Raw genomic sequence first — 18,008 nt, 5'->3', positions numbered from 1 at the left:
AGGGAAATCCACAGTCTCTGATATGTTCACAAAGTAATGGGTATCACAAGATAATTCTATCAGAAGTTATTAATCAATTGTTTAACTGATAAAGAGAGCCTTTCATTGTAATGAACTTATTAGACACCAGTCTGTAAAGGTGAGAGAGGGGATTTGGAAAGGTCCCCTGAATCTCAAAAGACTTCCTTCATCTCTTAGATAGTGCCCTAGATTTTAATTGTCCCTTAGTAAACTGTAAGTTTTCTTGGTGAAGAATTGCATCACGCCTTACCAGTCATTCACAGCCTAGTGTGAATGAGAGAAGAGGAAATGAGTTTGCCGTATCCTTCACTGCATGTGGAGCCGGAGAAAGCTCACATTTCCGCAGAGGGAAAAGAAAGTTAAACATGAAAATGAACTTTACCCATGTCCCTTCCCTGTTTACAAACTTTCACTGGGATCTCACCCCCCATTATGGAAAACAGAGCCATCTTACCTGGCCTGGGTTACCTCTACAGCTTCGTTGTGAAGGCTCTGTCACTTGTACACCAACCCCTTATGATATCGAGTATCCTAAACTCTCTTATACAGGTATGCCTTTCACATACTCTTCTACCTAGAGTGGCCCTCTGCTCTCTTCATCCTGGAAGCCCTCTGAGGTCCAGTGCTAGGACCATACTCTTTGGGAAAATTTCCCCAACTTCTTCAAAAAGGAGAAGTTACTTTCTTTTTGGGGCTCCCATTCGGCAGCTGCATTGTAAGATCACGCTGGAAAAGGTTATATGCAGGTCAGTTTCTCCCACTATCCTAAGAGCTCTTTGAGGGCAGGGACTTAAGAATCTTTAAGATAGTTTGTCACCTTAATCTCTTTGATGCCATCCCAGGCCTGATGATAATAACTACTAACATCTATTAAGCATTTATTATATGTCAGACACTGACCTGCAAATTTTAAATGAATGACTCATTTCATCTTTACAACCGTTTGTGTTACTATCACTGTTTTAATCATGGGAGGTGCAGAAAATGTATGTAACTTGTTAGAAGTCACGTAGCTAGATTTGGCAGAACCTGCGTGTGAATCTAAGTTGTCTGATTCCAGAGATTTTTGCTCTTAGCTATTATGTGGTGGTATACTCCTTACTGTAGAACTCTGATGAGTACATGTTTGTGGAGTAAATGACTGAATGAATGTGTCACAAGCTGGAGCATCGCCTCGTCCTCATAGCCCCTTCCCAATGAAGCCAGGCCCCTGTCCAGTTTGGCATTTGGTTCCTGTAGTCCTGGCTTGAAGTCTCCCCAGCCTTCAGTGAAGCAGAAAGAAACATCTGGACTTGTGGCTTTGATGGCTGATATCTCCATTTCTCCCCAGCCTCACTCTGGGCAGCCTGACCTTAGGAGCCCTTAGTTCCAGCTTGTTTGTGACCTGATACTTCGGCTTTGGGGCCCGGAAGCCATGAGCCTCTGGGCTGGCCCAGATGCAAGTGCCTGATGAACACTCCACACCTGTCAGCACTCCAGGTCTGGCCACTGATAGAACAAGACTGGGCAGAAGGGTGGGGATTATCTTGGCCCTCCCTGAAGAATTTTGTCAGGTGTCCATGGCAACAAAGCCTCAAGTGGATGCTGAGTAGAGAGTTGGCCCTCCACCTCATAGGACCAAGGATATGGTGACCTTTGAGCTGCCACTTGCTGACAAGGCTGGAATACTGGCATGCAACTAGTCCAGAGGTGGGCTTTCCCCTTCACTGGAGGCCACTGGAACCCAATATTTTCTGCCAACTACTATGTGCCTGGCACTGTGTTGGGTGTTATGAACATAGAGCACTTCCCTGGCCACTGAAAGACTACAAGTCTAATGGCACAGCTGTCCACATAAACTAATTAATCTAACATATTTTCATCAGTACTATATTATATATGCATGTGCTTTGGAGACATAGAAACAGGAGTATTTAATTTTGCCAGCAGAAAGAGTGGTATTAGGGTAAGCTGCCAAAAGAAGAGATGGTATAATGTGAAATAAAGTAAGTAAAACTCCTGCACATTAGCTGGCACATAGTAGTATAAGCACAGTACTTGACAGAAAGTAGGTACTCAAGGATATCAGATATCATTATCAGCAGCAACAGAAGTAGCATCCCTAGATCTAGAATAGGTGAGTGATCTTCAGGCACGGAAGTCAGGAAAGGGCTAGCAAACCTTTAAGAGCAGAAAATGTTATTCCCAAGGATAAATTTTTAAAAAGTATTGAAAAAGCAGTATGTTTTCAAGTTAAAAAACTGGGGAGACACTGAGCCTCAGCTCAGGGGATTTGGTTGTAGTTTCAGTTGGCCATGACTATCTGTGGGCATTGGGCAAATCCTTTTTTCCCATGGATTCCTTTTTATAATTTTTAAATGCAGAAAAATGGACTACTTGTTATCCAAGAGTCCTTCTAATAGCAGAATCTACAATCTCCACAATATCTCAATGATGATGTCTTGCAGTCAGTAAAACATTACTAGACATGTATAGAAACTGAAAAATGTATTCCACAGCCAAGAGCAAGAGCAATCAATAGAAACCAATTCTGAGATATTAGCATGAGTGGACTAGGACTTTAAAGCATCTATTTTAAATATGCTTAAGAAATTAAAGAAAGACATGGTCACAATGAAAAAACAGATGGATAATAACAGAGAAATGAAAAGTATAAAAAAAGAACCTGATGGATTCTTTACACCATAAAACTAGACTAGTTGAAATTTTAAAATGATGACAGGTAAGTGAACTTGGAAAATTAATAGAAGCCATTTAATCTGAAGGGCAGAGACAAAATGGCTTGACAAAAATGAGCAGAGCCTCAGGTGTACCATATCAGGTGATCTGATATCATATATTTAATTGGGGTCCAAGAAGGAGGATAGAAAGGAGGAAAGAAACAATATTTGAAAAAATAATGCTAAACGTGTCCAAAATTTGGTGGAAAACACAAACTTACAAATTCAAGGAACTCAAGAAATCAAGCATGATATACATAAAGGAAGCCGCATTTAAGTATTACATATTAAATCTGCCAAAAGTCAAAGAGAAAGAAGAATTCTTGAAAGCAGTCAAAGAAAAGTGACACATCACATACACGGGACATTGATACACATGATGACAAACTTCTTTAACAAGAGTGGAGGCAAGAAGACAGCAGAATGATGTGTTCAACGTGCTGAAAGAAAAAAAGAAAAACTGTCAGTCCAGTATCCCAGAATTCTATATTCTTTAAAAATGATAGCAAATAAATGCATTTTCCAATAAACAAAAATGGAGAGTATTTGTTGCCAGTAGATTACAAAAATTCTTCAAAAATGCTGAAGAAATTTTTCCAAGCTGAAGGAAAATGATTCCTGAAAGAAAGTCATATCTACAAGAAGGAATAACAAGAACTGGGAATAGTAAGTGTGTGAATAAATATAAAAGACTATATATTTTTTCTTCTCGTAGTTTCTTTAATAGACTCGTGACTGTCTTAAGCAAAATAAATATTGTGTGGGATTTATAACAAATATAGAGTTACTATTTATGACAACGATATCAAAAGGATAGGCAGTGGAAGGCAAATGGAGCTATTCTGTTACATGGTTATCATATTTTACATGAAGAGGTACTATATAAACTCCAACCAGACTGTGAAAGGTCAAGGATGCATAAAGTAGTCCTTTGAACAAGCACTAAAATATAACGCACAGAGGTAGAGCTGAAAAGCCAATCACAGAACTAAATGGAATACTAAAAAATGTTTGATTAACCCAAAAGAAGGCAGAAAAGGAGGAGGAGTGGATGAAACAAAAAGAGATGAGACAAAGAGAAAAACAATGGCATAATGATAAAACCAACTATATCAAAGAATTACATGAAATGTAAATACAGTAAGTCGCTACATATGAATGAGTTCCATTCTAAGAGTGCATTTGTAAGTCCAATTTGTTCATAAGTCCAACAAAGTTAGCCTAGGTACCCAACTAACACAATTGGCTATACAGTACTGTACTGTAATAAGTTTATCATACTTTTCACACAAATAATACATAAAAAACAAACACAAAACAATAGTACTGTATAGTGAAGTACACAAAAGCACAACCACTTATAGAAGATGCACGCATGTGGCAATGTACACCAGACAAGTGAACTAACTTATGTGATTAGACATGCAAACGCATGTTGCCATCTTTGAAAGTTCACAACTTGGAGGTTCGTATGTAGGGGACTTACTGTAAATGGACCACTCCAATTAAAAGGCAGAGATTGTCAGGCTGAATAAAAAAGCAAGGCACCAATATATTATTTGAATAAGAAATGATGTTAAGTGTAAACAGATAGATTGAAAATAAAGGATGAAAAAAGCTATACCAAGTAAACCATAGCATAAAAAAGCTGGAGTAACTATGTTAATATCAGACAAAATAGACTTTAAGACAAAGAGTATTTCCAAAAATAGAAACATTTCATTAAGATAAAAGCGTCCATTTATCAGAAGGACATAGCAATTATAAATGTGTAGTTGCCTATTAACAGAACTTAAAAATCCATGAAGCCAAAATTTACAGAACTAAAGGTAGAGATAGATAAATCTTTAATCATAGGATATAGAAGATCTGAACAATATTGTATCTTCACCTAATTGACATTTATAGTATGCTATATCCAACAACTGCAGAATATACATTCTTTTTATAAACAGAAAATTTTCTTCAAGATAGATCAAATGCTGGGTCAAAAATTAAGTGTTAAAAAATTTGAAAAGACTGAAAATTTACAATCTTTTAGAATACATTTTCTCTCTATACTGGAATTAACCAGAAATTAAATTTATAATAATAGAAACTCTGGTGAAGTCCCAATATTTGTATATTAAACAACACATGTCTAAATAACACATATGCCAAATATTAGAAATATTTTGAATAGAATGATAATGAACAAACACATGGAAATTTGTGGGATGTAACTAAAGCAGTACATAGAGGGAGATTTATAGATTTATATGCTTATACAAGCAAAGAAGAAAAATTTAAAGTCATTGATCTAAGTTTCTACCTTAAGAAGCTAGAAAAATACAATCAATGTAAGTAAGTAGAATGAAGGACATTATAAAGAGCAGAAATTAATGAAGTGAAAAAAAAACAATAGGGACTATTACAGAGCCAATTATCCTTCTAACATTTTCTGATAGAAATAACTCAATTGAACTAGCATGTATTTGCTACTGGGACCAGTGATCCTTTTCGTGGCCATAACATCACTTTGGGGTTCTGGAATAACTTAAGAAAAGTCTGTCTGAGAAAACTTTGGAAGATTTTAAAAATGCTTATTATTCTTTTCTAACAGAAAACATAATCAACATAAAACCAGGTAGTTATCCTTGAGCCTGTCTAAAAAGATCACATTGTAAAGCAAGGCTTTACCTGGTTCACAAGAAACTCCCTGTGGAAGCAGACCATTATATAGTCACCTTCCCGGGTTAGCTTACACTAAGTGTAATTATAATCCGTATCACTCCACATCAAATGGCAAAGGGATGCGGACTTGGGTGGTGGGGATGCATGGCTGGGGTGGGGGCAGGAAAAGCAGTATTAAGAGAAGGAGGATGAATCAGCTGCCAATGAAACCCTCTTCACTCTTCTAAAAAGGCAGATCCTCTAGTATGGCTTTGGTATCCCACCCTTCCCCATAGTTCCTGAAGGATCTGGATTTTGCTGCACATCAACCAGAAGGAAGGGAAGAACATTCTAAGACAATGCAGGAGAATTCAGTTATCACCTGGATGCCCTGTTTAGTAGATCAGGATTCACAGATAAGAAAAGTTAGTGATGAGTGTCTTTCAGTCTTGGATAGACAGGACTAAGGATTCTGATGATTAAGTTGAGTGAGGGGTGGTCAATGTTCTCCTAGTGCTAAGGGAAGCCATCTTATTGTTAGTTTTGAGCTTCAAATTTATGCCAGAAATATTCAGCAAGGATGGTCGTTTACCTGTTTTGTCCACTCTGGGCCCCAGAATCCAACAGCCAGATAAGAAGTGGCCCAGGCTGACAATCTTTGAATAGTTCTCTGATTGTCTATGGGTTGGTGAAAAATGGCCAAATTCACGGTCAGTTGAGAACAATATACAATTTTTGACAGAGCTGTCTAGAACACTCTATACAGAGAATAGAGTAGATTCAGTTCTTCCCCATTTCAAAGGGTAGTATCTCCTTACTTGTACACCTGGGAGAACAGTCTTGATTTTGGTGCTGCCTGGAGTTGTTCTCTCTGCCTCACTCTATCATGTCCTGTGCTGCTCTTGTCACCAGGTCTGGTGGTGGCTGAGATTCACCTTTAATGTCCGAATTAGTCCTTGCTCAAAGGGCAAAATACCCAGTGTTGCTGAAGCCATGTCTCCTGCAGGTTTGGCTTGCCTTGGGCCCCTGTCCATGGTAGGTGGTGCTGTGTCTCTCTATCCCTCCAGCCCGAAGGATGTTGACATCTTGTCTGCATCTCCTTTGCTTTGTCTGGTATCTGAGCTCGGGCAGCTGCAGGCTTTTTTGGGGCCTGCTGTTGTGCAGGTGTCTTGTAGTGATGGGAGTTCATTTCAGAGATGCTTAGGGTTGATGAGAACTCAAAACAGTTTTCTTCATTGGGTGGAAATATGGGTGTCAAGTCACTTCCTCTACTCAGTACCCTCCTAAATTAGGAGTCCAGTCAATCAGTGCTTAATAATTTCCATCATTCATCACCTTACATTAATCATTTCCACATATTTTTGCTCATTTAATCCTCCTACCAATTATTTGAGGTAGGTATTATTGAATCTGTAACAAAGGTAATCATAATCATATCAATCACATCTGCATGTACAGAGGGCTTACTAGATGACACACACTGTGCTAAGAACACTGTGCTATTCCAATGAATCCTCCCAGCAACCCTATGAGGTAGGCATTATCATTCCCCCATTTAGCAGACGAGAAACCCGAGGCACGGAGAGTTTAGATGACTTTCCCATAGTCACATAGCTAATAGGCAAGGGAGCAGAAGTTTGATCCCAGGTGTTCCATGTTTAGCGTGGAGAGAGGCTTGTCAGAGGGCTGGTCCCAGGTTGAGTGATGGAAGGAAATCTGTTTTCAGGCCTCCGCTTCTGCCTGAGGTACCTGTATTCGTGTGCATCTAGGTCACTATGTCTTTCTAGATCAGCTAAGACTCCTGGGGCTGCACTCACACGCTCACTGCAGGGTGCTCCCTCCTCTTACCTACAGTCTCCTCTATGCTCAGGAAAGAATCCACATTTGTCATTTATGAATGTAAATTCATTGAGAACTTCCCTTCTGGGACTTCTGCACCTCCAGCCTCTCTTCTCGTTGGAGGGCAGGGCCATGGGGGCTGATGGACCCAGGATCAAATCCCTGTACAACACCCTCACATAATTTAACCTTAGTTTTCTCATCTGGAAACTAAATCTGGAATAATGTCTGACTCAAAGGGCTTGGACAAGGATTCCATTAGCTAATGTACACAGAACACCAGCTCTTGGACCCAGATTTCTTCTCCTCTGCCCCCACCCAGCCCCCTTAGGAATTTCATGCATTAGAAGGGGAAGGAAATCTTTTGAGTGTCAGTAGGGACAATCACCTCTCTGATGTTTTGTCAAGGCAGCATTGTTCTGATTGGCAGAAGGTTGCAGACAATGTGTGTGTCCACGTGTGCAGGCACCAGTGTGTACACACACGTGTGTGCTGGAGATAGGGCAGGAAAAATCAGGAAAGTGAAAATGAAGAAAACCAGAGCATGAACTGGAAAGCTTAAAGATAGTAACATTACATGTAAATCACCATGATAGGTAGATTGGTCACATGTGTGGGCTTGGGTACATCTTTATATTAATCAGCTTAAAATGTGTCTGAGGAAGGAGGGTGTTAGCTATAATTTGAGGGAGATTTGGTCTCACTGTAAGATTAGGGAAAAGATCATCTAAGCTGAATATTAGACAGGAAGTGTGGAGCAATGTGATCCTTCTATAATTTTAGCTATTAACTTTCCTCCCTCTAGATTTTTGCTGTGTCTGAGAGCCATGTGTACTATTCCCTAGATGTTTTTCTTAACATTGACTCAGTTAAAAAAAAATTATTTTATTGAAGTACAGTTGATTTACAATGTTGTGTTAATTTCTGCTGTACAGTGATTCAGTTATACATATATACATTCTTTTTCTTATTCTTTTCCATTATGGTTTATCACAGGATATTGAATATAGTTCCCTGTGCTATACAGTAGGACCTTGTTGTTTATCCATTCTCTATATACTAGTTTGCATCTGCTAATCCCAAACTCCTAATCCTTCCCTGTCCCACCCTCTTCCCCCTTGGCAACCACAAGTCTATTCTCTATGAGTCTGTTTCTGTTTTGTAGATAAGTTCATTTGTGTCATGTTTTAGATTCCACATGTAAGTGATATCATAGGATATTTGTCTTTGTCTGGTTTTCTTCACTTTGTATGAGAACCTCTAGGCCCATCCATGTTGCTGCACATGGCATTATTTCATTCTTTTTTATGACTGAGTAGTATTCCATTGTGTATATATATACTGCATCTTCTTTATCTGTTCACCTGTTGATGGACATTTAGGTTGTTTCCATGTCTTGGCTATTGTAAATAGTGCTGCTGTGAACATAAGGGTGCATGTATGTTTTTGAATTATAGTTTTGAACATTGACTCACTTTTAAACTTTAATCTTTATCATGAGAATGAATACCAGAGAAAACATGGTTTTATTGTGCTAATTAGATATTTCTTCCAATACAGGCTGAGATAAAACCTATCTATTGAAATGTAAACTGTTTATCTGAGTTCCACCCAAATCATTGCATGTGCCACCTGGGACAGTGGGCCACATTCTAAAGGGCAGCTTCGACGGGAGAATTAGTTCCAGCTTTGCCATCTCCTGGCTGTATGACCTGGAGCCAGGGAGCACCTCTCTTTCTCCTCACCCTATCAAGTCATTGAACAGAGGGCCTGTTAAAGTCACCCAGTCCTGGAATTCTCTCTGGAACCTTCTGACCAAACGGTCTCTCAGTCCCTGCTGGGCAGGGAAATAGCCCCTCGCGTCCTGAACCAGCTCAGGACAGTTCTGCACCTGCCCCAGATCAGGCTCCTCGTAGCTCCACCCTTTGCTTCTGTTTCTTGCCCTCAGAACCCAGCCCTCCTCCACATCTTTTCCGGCCTTGGCGACAGCTGTCATGCATCTGGAGACCAAGCAGTGTTGAACAGGACTCGGGTCTCCTCTGTTGTGGTTATGACCTTTTTGTTGGTGATGTCCATAATAATAATAACACATAGCTCTCATTGATGGGCACTTCCTCTGTGCTAGGGACTGTGCTGAGCTCCTGCACAGGTGGGACCTCAGTGCAGCCTCACTTCCATCCTGGTTACAGATACAATGTTCATCCCCCTCTAAAGATGATGGCATTAGATTGAAAAAACACTTTGGGGTAGGGGACCATGCTGACAGTTATATGGTTCTCCTCTCTGGCTAAACTCCCAAGCCTTTCCTTGTTCAACACTGCTTTGCCAAGTATCTTACCTTATTTTTGCACAGTTGGTGTTGAGGATCCAGGGGAAGGAGCGTCCACCTGGCTCTGTTATATTTCATCCTGTAGGATCTGGCCCATCACTCAAGGCTGCTGAAATCTTTTTGGATCCCACTGTGTAATCTGACATATTTGTATCTTTCTCAATTGGGTGTCATCAGAAAATCTGATAAGCTTGCAGTTTGTATTTTCATCCAAGTCACTGAGAAAAAATGTTGAATAGGAAGAGCCAGGGGAACTCTCTGAATGCTATTAGGAAACTCCCTCTGAATCAGCATCAATTTATTAATCACCACTCTTTGAGTACTGACATTCTACCAGCTATCTGGTCCTCCTAATTATACAGGCTGGTGCTTATTTCTCCAGCTTATTCACGAGATATTATGAGATTCTTGAGCCTGAGATTATGGGAGAAGAGGGTAGGTGTGCAGTAGAGGATTAACCTTGTGCAAATAAAGTTCTGGCTCTTGCCCAGCTCCTGAGAGGTGATCTTTAAGTCCTTGGAATGTGATGCCTAAGAAGAGTGTCTGTTTGCCTGGGGGACTTGGGCCACGCTAGATAGACTGTGTAAACAATATAATTTAGGTGGGGACCTTGGGCCACATGGTGTCAGCTTGACCTCTGGAGGGGCTGGAGACTAAGGTCAGTCATGTCTACACGAGCAACCTCCAATGAAATCCCTAGACAGCCAAGCTCAGGTGAGCTTCCCTGGTTGGCAACACTCTGTGCATGCTGGAACCCACTGTTGCTGGGAGAAGTAAGCATTGTCCACACAATATCCTGGGTGAGCATAACTGGCCACTCATGCCTGGTCTCTCTGGGACCCTGGCCTGTGTGCCTCTTCCCTTTGCTGGCTTTGATCTGTATCCTTCTGCTATAATAAATCATTAATTGTAGTATAACAGCTTTGCTGAGTTCTGTGAGTCCTTCTAGTGAATTACTGGACCAGGAGGTGGTGTTGGAGACCTCCTGAAACTGCAACAGGAATCTCTGGACCACATTAAATGTATCTTTCTTTGAAGCCAGAGGGCTGAGTTCTATCTGAGTTTCCCTAAATGCCTTCTTCAAAAGGTATGAAGTGAAGAAAGTAAGAAGGTCTTTCTATTCCACACAAAGTAACATCCTCCCTAAGCTTCCCTAGGGTCAGACCTTCCCCTGTTGGCTACCCCATGTGGGTAATGAGCGCTCATTTCAATCTACTCTGGATACCTATATTGCCCAGGAGGATTCCAAGCTTGGGTATCAGCTCCTGCCTTTTAGGAAAAAGTCCCTGCTGAAATTCAAATACTAATGGGGATGTGCACACTAAGCTACTATCACCCATTTATACTCCAGCCAGAATAAATCAGCCCACTCATGGAACTGGAGTCTCATTAAGATAGAATCCAGGAGAGGGAGGTTAGGATGGGGGCACTGCTGGGGTTTTCTCAAAGCTTGAGAGTAAAGGAGGTTGTGCTGGAGAGGGGAGCAGGGTTGTTAAGGTCTCTCCGGGGCAATGATGAGGTGTAAGTGTTGAGGGAGCAAGAGAGGAATGTGCTAAAGGTATGATGGAGAGCTGAAACAAGCTAGAGGCGAGACCTAATTTTGTTAGAAAATCAGAGGGCAAAACCAACACTTTATTCCTTGTTTGGCATCCATGTGTATCCACATGGGCAAGTGGGTGATGACTCCCCAGAAGATGGAGCTTTGTCAGGGGTGATGGGGAAGTGCATCCAAGCTGGGCATGTGAGACGGAGGGAGCCCACTCCTTATTTCTTACTGAAAATAGGGTTCATGGTGCTGCAGGGGAAAGGGGTCACTGAGTAGAAGAGAGTGATCGCTTTATGTATAAGGTTTTCACCTTGCCTCTGCCCTACACAATTCCAGCGAGCTGAACCGAGACCCTGTTCAAATGGGGCCGATTTTACGTCAATGCTAATATAAGGGCCTGTGACCACAAAAGTGCCTTTAGTTATGTCCTCAGAGGTTGTTTTTGTGAGTTCTCACTACAAAATGGCTTTTTTCTTCTTCTTTTCTTTTTTTAAAATTTTTATTGGAGTATAGTTGATTTCCAATGTTGTATTAGTTTCAGGTGTACAGCAAAGTGAATCGGTTATACATATACATATACATATATCCACTCTTTTTTTTTAAGGATTCTTTTCCCATATAGGCCATTACAGAGTATTGAGTAGAGAGTTGCCTGTGCTATACAGCAGGTTCTTATTAGTTATCTATTTTATATATAGTAGTGTGTATATGTCAATCCCAATCTCCCAGTGTATCCCTCCCCCCAAGTGGCTTTTTTCTTTAAACTATTTTTGGGATATATGTTGGAAGGGAGGTTTTATTTTTCCTTCCTCCCTCTCTTTTTTCTTTATCCTGCAGCCGAGGGGCATGGATATCTGCCCTTAAGGTCATGACATGGGACAGTTCAGTCCTCCCTGCATCCCTGGACCTTAAAGGATCACAGAATGTGTGCCTTGAAAAGCTCCACACCTCACAGAAGGAAGAAAGCCTTACGGGGCCTTTATTTCTTCCCTCCTGTCGTCAGAGGTGGTGGGAAGTGTAGGGATCAGCTGCCCCCACCCCCCAAGCTCTATAAACATGAGATATTGTAGTCCATTCCCTGCATGGAAGGTCTTCATATTTAAAGTCATTAAGGGTGGAAGTTTCTGGATGGCAGGACGCACATGAATTTCGTCCTTGAATTTGAGGGCTTGCCAGGCTTAGCATTGAGAGGGAATAACTTGAGATGCTGTCTGTCTCCTGACTTGGGAACATTTCAGCCAAGTAGGATCAGGAAATGTAAACTCCCTTTCCTCGGTCACCACAATGGGCTTGGGCAGCTGCCAGCTGGATGCTTTGATGCTCACAAAAGCTCCCTGAACTCTGCACGAGCGTGTTGGCTGTGAGTCCAGGCCCTCTTGCCTAGCTTGCTCTCTGTCGGTCATGAACTTCAATGAGCTCACTCTCCAATTTCACACGCGAAAACTGTGCTTGGAGCTTGCTGGGTGCTAGGGATAGGGACAAAAATTGTCAGGCATCGAACACATGGACTGTTTGTGGCCATGTCATCAATGTGGTCAAAATTGGGGCTTCCTGAACTTTAATCCTCTAGTAATTTTGTTAACCAGCTATGGATCCCCTGGGGATCTTGTGAAAATGCAGATTCTGATTCAGGAGCTCTGGGGTGGAGCCTAACAAGCTGCCAGGTGATGCTCCAACCACACTCTGAGAAGCCAGTATCTAAAGGACTACAAGACACCTAGGTGTTGACATGGGGAAGGGGGCTAGGTGGCCAAATAGCCACTAAAACTCTTCTGACACATTCTGAGCAGAAGACAGAGAAAGAGATGATGGATCCTGCATTGGTCTGGAGGAAATCAGCCAGGGCATCCACTCTCCCTGAAGCAGGGGACGGGGCTCCCGGCCCTCATTACTTTGATCAGTGCGTCTGCAGCGGCAAGAGGCAGGATGGTGTAATGGTCAGTGTTTGTGCTTTGGTACCAGTTCACCTATGGGAGGCCGGGCATACACTCCTAAGCTCTGCTCTCGTGGCTTAACAGCTCTGTGCCTGGGTTTTCTCATTTGTAAAAGGGGGTCAGGGGTGGTAAGAATAGTACCACCTCGATAGGGTTATTGTATAAGGGACCCAGTTAGTAGAAAACATTCAGAGCCGTTCCCTTCCTTCTCAGCCAGAGCTCCAGTCCCTAAGCCTGGGACCTCAGGGAGCCCTGGGCTCCTGTGCCCTGCAAGGCCACGGTTGTGCAAGCGCTCTCCAGGCTCTTGTTACCCGGGAGCCAGCAACACACCAAAATAAAGGAACGGGGGACCAACGGGGAGGGCCGAGCAAGCCTCTGCAGGGAGTCTGACCAGGTCAGCTGGGAATGCTGTCAGCCGTTCAGGGTGGCTCCGGCATGGGCCTGGAGGTGGGTCAGTGACTCACACCAGGGCCCTCTCCACCCCCGCGCCCAAATGCTCGGCCCTCCCCGGGCCGGGGCTCACCTAATCCCCACAGTGGGAGTCGGGGGGCACCCGCGCCTGGGCCGAGGGCTAGGGTTACAGTGCAGTCACTTCACACTCGGCAGCATGTGCAGCTGAGGCCTCCCCCTGTGCAGCAGTCTCCCGCCAGGCGGGCAGCGAGGTCAGCTTGGCAAGCCGCTGCCTCTCCAGCCCCGATCTGGCCTCAGGCAGCCGATTCCCCCGGACCCGAGGACGTGATGGCAGAACAAGAAGCCAGTGGGCTGCAGGTCCTGCTGCACACGCTCCAGGTAGGAAGAGGCGGAGAGCTGCAGAACCCGACTGGCTGGGTCTTTGCGGGCCGGGCCTGCCTCGGCGCCGGGCTCTCCCCGCAGTCCCCTCTGGCACCAGTGGCCTGGTTTGCTAAACAGCAGGAACACCGGAGTCAGCAGCAGCTCTCACCTTGAGGCTGACCTAAGTGATGCTGTGCTGTTTAAATATTAAACCTGACGGTGTTGATGAGTGCTGTGCTTCAGTTATTGAACCCGGTGGGGCTAGATACTCAGGCGAAAAGATCCAGGTGTGCTCGAGATGAGAAAGATGGAGAAAAAGGCCGTTTGGCAAAAGTAAACCTGTTCACGTTCTCCCTGAGCAGGGCAGGAGCCTTGGGGGTGGGTACGTAGAACTGCCTAGGACGGAGGGGGCAGCGGGGCAGAGGACTCCTCTGGGCTTCTGCTGAATGGCTGGTTCCAAGTTCCCAAAGGGTGGTCTGAGTCGGAATTACCTAGGATGCCTGCGGACAGTGCATCTTCTCAGGCGGATCTGCCGGAAGGAACCGCAGTCACCAGGGGCAGGGGCCCTGGAATCTGCCTTGCCCTCTTCGTGATTCTGTTCACTCCTAATTTTGAGAATTCCTATCCCAGAGCACGAGTTTGTGAACCTGTCTGCAGATTAGAAACTCCCGGAGGATGTTAAAAAAATGCTGACGCCCACTTATCCAAATTTGGATTTAATTGATCTGGGGAGCAACCTGGGCACTGGAGTTTTGAAAACTCCCCGGGTGGTCTCAAAGTGCAACTAAGGTCAATGAACCACTGCTCTATAGACTTGGGTAGATGCTTGCACTGAACCGGATGCAGGGAATGCCAGGGCTCAAAGGGAGCTAAGAGATCTTCTCCTCCAGGATTTTAAACCTGAAGTCCATGGACGGGTATCATAAGAGGATGGGCTTCAAGGGTCTCCATGACCCTCACCCCGTGATTTAGAATGTAAATGTTTTGCACTTACGTGCATACTTCCCAGCTGTGAAAAGCTTAGTCTTGCTCAGATTCTTAAGGAAATGTATATCCATAAAAAGTTGAAGAACCAATAAATACAACCTTCCAGTGCACAGATAAGGCTATTGAGTCTCAGAAGTGAAATAGCTTCCTAAGGTCACTTAACCACTTAATAGGGGAAATGGGACTAGCACCAAAGAACTTCAATATCCTTTGGACCTGGTGTCTTTGACTCATTCTATCTGATGCATCAGAGGCAAGAATGCCTCTGGGCTAGGAGTGTTGGGGGTGGGAGTGGACCTCAAAATTAATTTACATTTGGCTTGAAGTCACTGCAGGATGAACTCAATCTCCTGTCTTCCTACCCGTGGGGATTTCTAATTGATATTTAGAATGATTGTTCCAGGGCATTGCAAGATTCTCAATCATCAAAGAAAGATTTAATTATGTTCAATATACCCTGCTTAGTTCCCAATTAACCAGAACACTAAAATAACCAGAACATGCTTCCCCTGTGCGCTCTAGTTGATCTCAGAATCTGGTGGTGGAATTGACTTGGGTTCCTGGCTGAGCCCTGAGCCAGCCCTCTCCAAGTGCCTGCCTGAACCTGGTTTCTGTCTTGAGAGTAGAAGTCAGAACCCTGACATAATTTTTAAAAAGAGAACCTGGAGCAGATATGCCATGGAATGATGTTTCATGATGGGTTTCATGCCCCACTCCCATCCCCAATCCCCATGGACTAAACCCGGCAGAGTTTCTGAGAAGGGCTTAGCTGAAGTGCTTTTTTGATCGGGGATCCCAAAGGTCTTAGGGATTCAAGCCAGTCTTCCTTTCCTTGTGCACAAAGGTGAGAGACCGAAGGCTTTGTACTGCTACTCAAACCTCTGTGGAAGACAGTGGTTATGTCTGAGCAGAATGTGAGCTCAGGATATGAGTTTCCCATATCTTTCAGGAGCACCCCAGAACATTGCGAAGGGGAGGGAGAAAGAGATATCAGATGACCAGAAAGAGCAAGCACAGGGGTGACAATGTCCCCATGATATGATAGTAGAAATCCCCCTATTCCAGAGCATCACCACTCTGCCTCTTTGGGCCACAATGACAGAATAAACTAGATCATTAAGAAATATCAGTTTTCTGCCTATTATCTTTTCCTGTACCGATGGGAAAGGAGTAATTGATTTTTTTTTCCTACCCTGACTTAAACACAGCCTTATCTCTGTCCTGAAAGTATGAGAATCAGATTTCTACCCAGACATTTTCCAAGTCCCTGACTTTTATCATTTTAGTTGAGGCAGAAAATCAGACTGACTCATGAGGGCCTGGGTGAAGAGGGGGAGACAGCCCAGAGCACAGATGAGAGACAGGAAGAACTGGATCCCGCCCCATTTCTGGCACTTACCGGCTGTAAATCCTCAGGCAAGTCCCTCAACCTCTCTGAGCCCTCATTTCTAGATTTGTAAAAGGGGGGCAATAAAAATACTTTGCTCAGCCCTTTGTGCCAGGATTAAGAGAACCCATTTGAAAAGTGCTTGTAAACTATAAATGGCAGTTCAAATGACTCTGGTTTTTATGATTTCCCCAGTTGAGTACCCAGTGGAGAGGCTGGGAACACTTGCCATCAACCTGCCCTGCTTTTTTCCTGGGTGGACTCCAATACACTTGGAAAAAAGGAAGGTGTCTCATTCGTCCTGCTCTCATTTCTCCATGTGGTTTGAGCTAATGGGGAAGATGGGAAGCTGCCAGGGTAGCAGGATGTGGGCTCCATGCCAGCCCTGATCCTGGGAGCCCTCACCCAGTGGTGTCCCACAAAATGCCAATTAAGTACCTTATCAAAACATGAAAAATGTATAATTTTCTGGTCAGCTTTGGCACACTCTGAGCTGTGATATGGGCACATTTTTGCTGCTTGCATTTGCACTTTATTATTTTATGTTATAGTTGCTCAAATTGAATCCCAGTTCTTCATCTTGGCCAAAATGTGCATAGCAAAGCTTCATTTCTCAACTTGGGCTCCAGGAACATTATCTATTATGGATTGCCAACGAGGCTGCAGGATGTGGGGCTTCCTGTCTTGAGTTAACATTGAGCTTAGATAATAGAAAACCTGGAGGGGGTGACAGCTCCACTTTTCCCCTTGGACTTGTTCCTCCAAGGATATTTCCAAGACAACAGATGATTTCAGCCCCTGGGCTGCAAGGAGGGGATGGGCGGAAGAATGATGACTGATATGTTTCATTCATAGCACTTGAGAGTTTTGTTTCCAAAACATGTGTTTAAAAATTTCCTTTCTAGAATTTTCCACGGCGGATGTAGGAATATCCATCTATTGTACATACACGGGGCTAGGTGAAGCAGAAACTGAGCTTTCCCTTTGGACATCAACAGAAGGGTTTGGAAAAATCAAGAGAAGACTTTTCCTTTTAGATAGTAAACATTGTGCAGACCTTCTAAACATCACAGGATTCCTCTGCTGGTGAAATTTGAGGCTTTCTGAGGTTTTTATTTTTGGAGACTTCTGCCTCAACCTCAAGACAAACATGGAAATAAACCAGGAGAGGGAGGACTTATTAAATTAAGACTGAAATCTGTCTTAATTTCAAGCAGCAGTAGAAACAAAGAAAAAGAAAAACGCCCAAAGGACAAGTGCCCAATGGAAAAGGGACAAAATTGGCAAGAAATAGCCTCTGTCAGTGTCTAAAGAATGACTTGGTGCCAGTCAAACTGGACGATGAAGGGGGCAATGGAGGCATGGAGCCCTGTGCTGAGCTGGGAGTGGGGAGATGACCTTATATAGTGTTTTGTTTTTTAAGACCTTGTTGCTTTCACAGTTTCTTAAACTCCTTGGTCTCAGAGATTGGAAAAAATAAACATTGATTCAGGGTCCACTCTATGCCAGATTTTCACGTTCATTACCTAACGTCACTGTCTGTGCCACCTGTGAGGGGGATGTGGCTGGTCTGTCTTATAGATGAGGACACTGACCCTCATAAGCCACTCAAGGCTCAATGGAAGAAACTTAATAAATCCCTAGAGGAGAGATGTGAAGAGGATCTTGTCACTCCAAGGTCTTTTCACTGGTCTCCGGTGCTTACATGACCTAGGGAATACCCACTCACTCTTTATTTTGAGGGTATTACCTTACCTGACTGAACCTGAAGACTGAGAGGTTATGGATTCTTCATAATAGAACTAAAATAATCTTCCACATC

The 18,008-nt window shown here is 43.4% G+C and overlaps 1 protein-coding gene across 1 annotated transcript in view; it reads left to right on the top strand.

Moving 5' to 3' along the window:
* Window positions 1–13,779: 13,779 nt before the first annotated feature.
* AGBL1 (AGBL carboxypeptidase 1) overlaps window positions 13,780–18,008 on the top strand; it is a gene marked incomplete at both ends in the record, with an annotated part of 577,244 nt that continues 573,015 nt past the window's right edge. Inside the window, one exon of the mRNA XM_082618728.1 lies at window positions 13,780–13,830. Within this exon, the coding sequence (XP_082474854.1) occupies window positions 13,780–13,830 (51 nt within the window). The remainder of the gene's footprint in view (window positions 13,831–18,008) is intronic.

Source organism: Mesoplodon mirus (assembly GCF_964341445.2).
Source record: "Mesoplodon mirus genome assembly, chromosome: 4".
NCBI lineage: Eukaryota > Metazoa > Chordata > Mammalia > Artiodactyla > Ziphiidae > Mesoplodon > Mesoplodon mirus.
The sequence above is the reverse complement of the archived record's forward strand: the minus strand, read 5'-3'. Positions and strand labels throughout refer to the sequence as shown.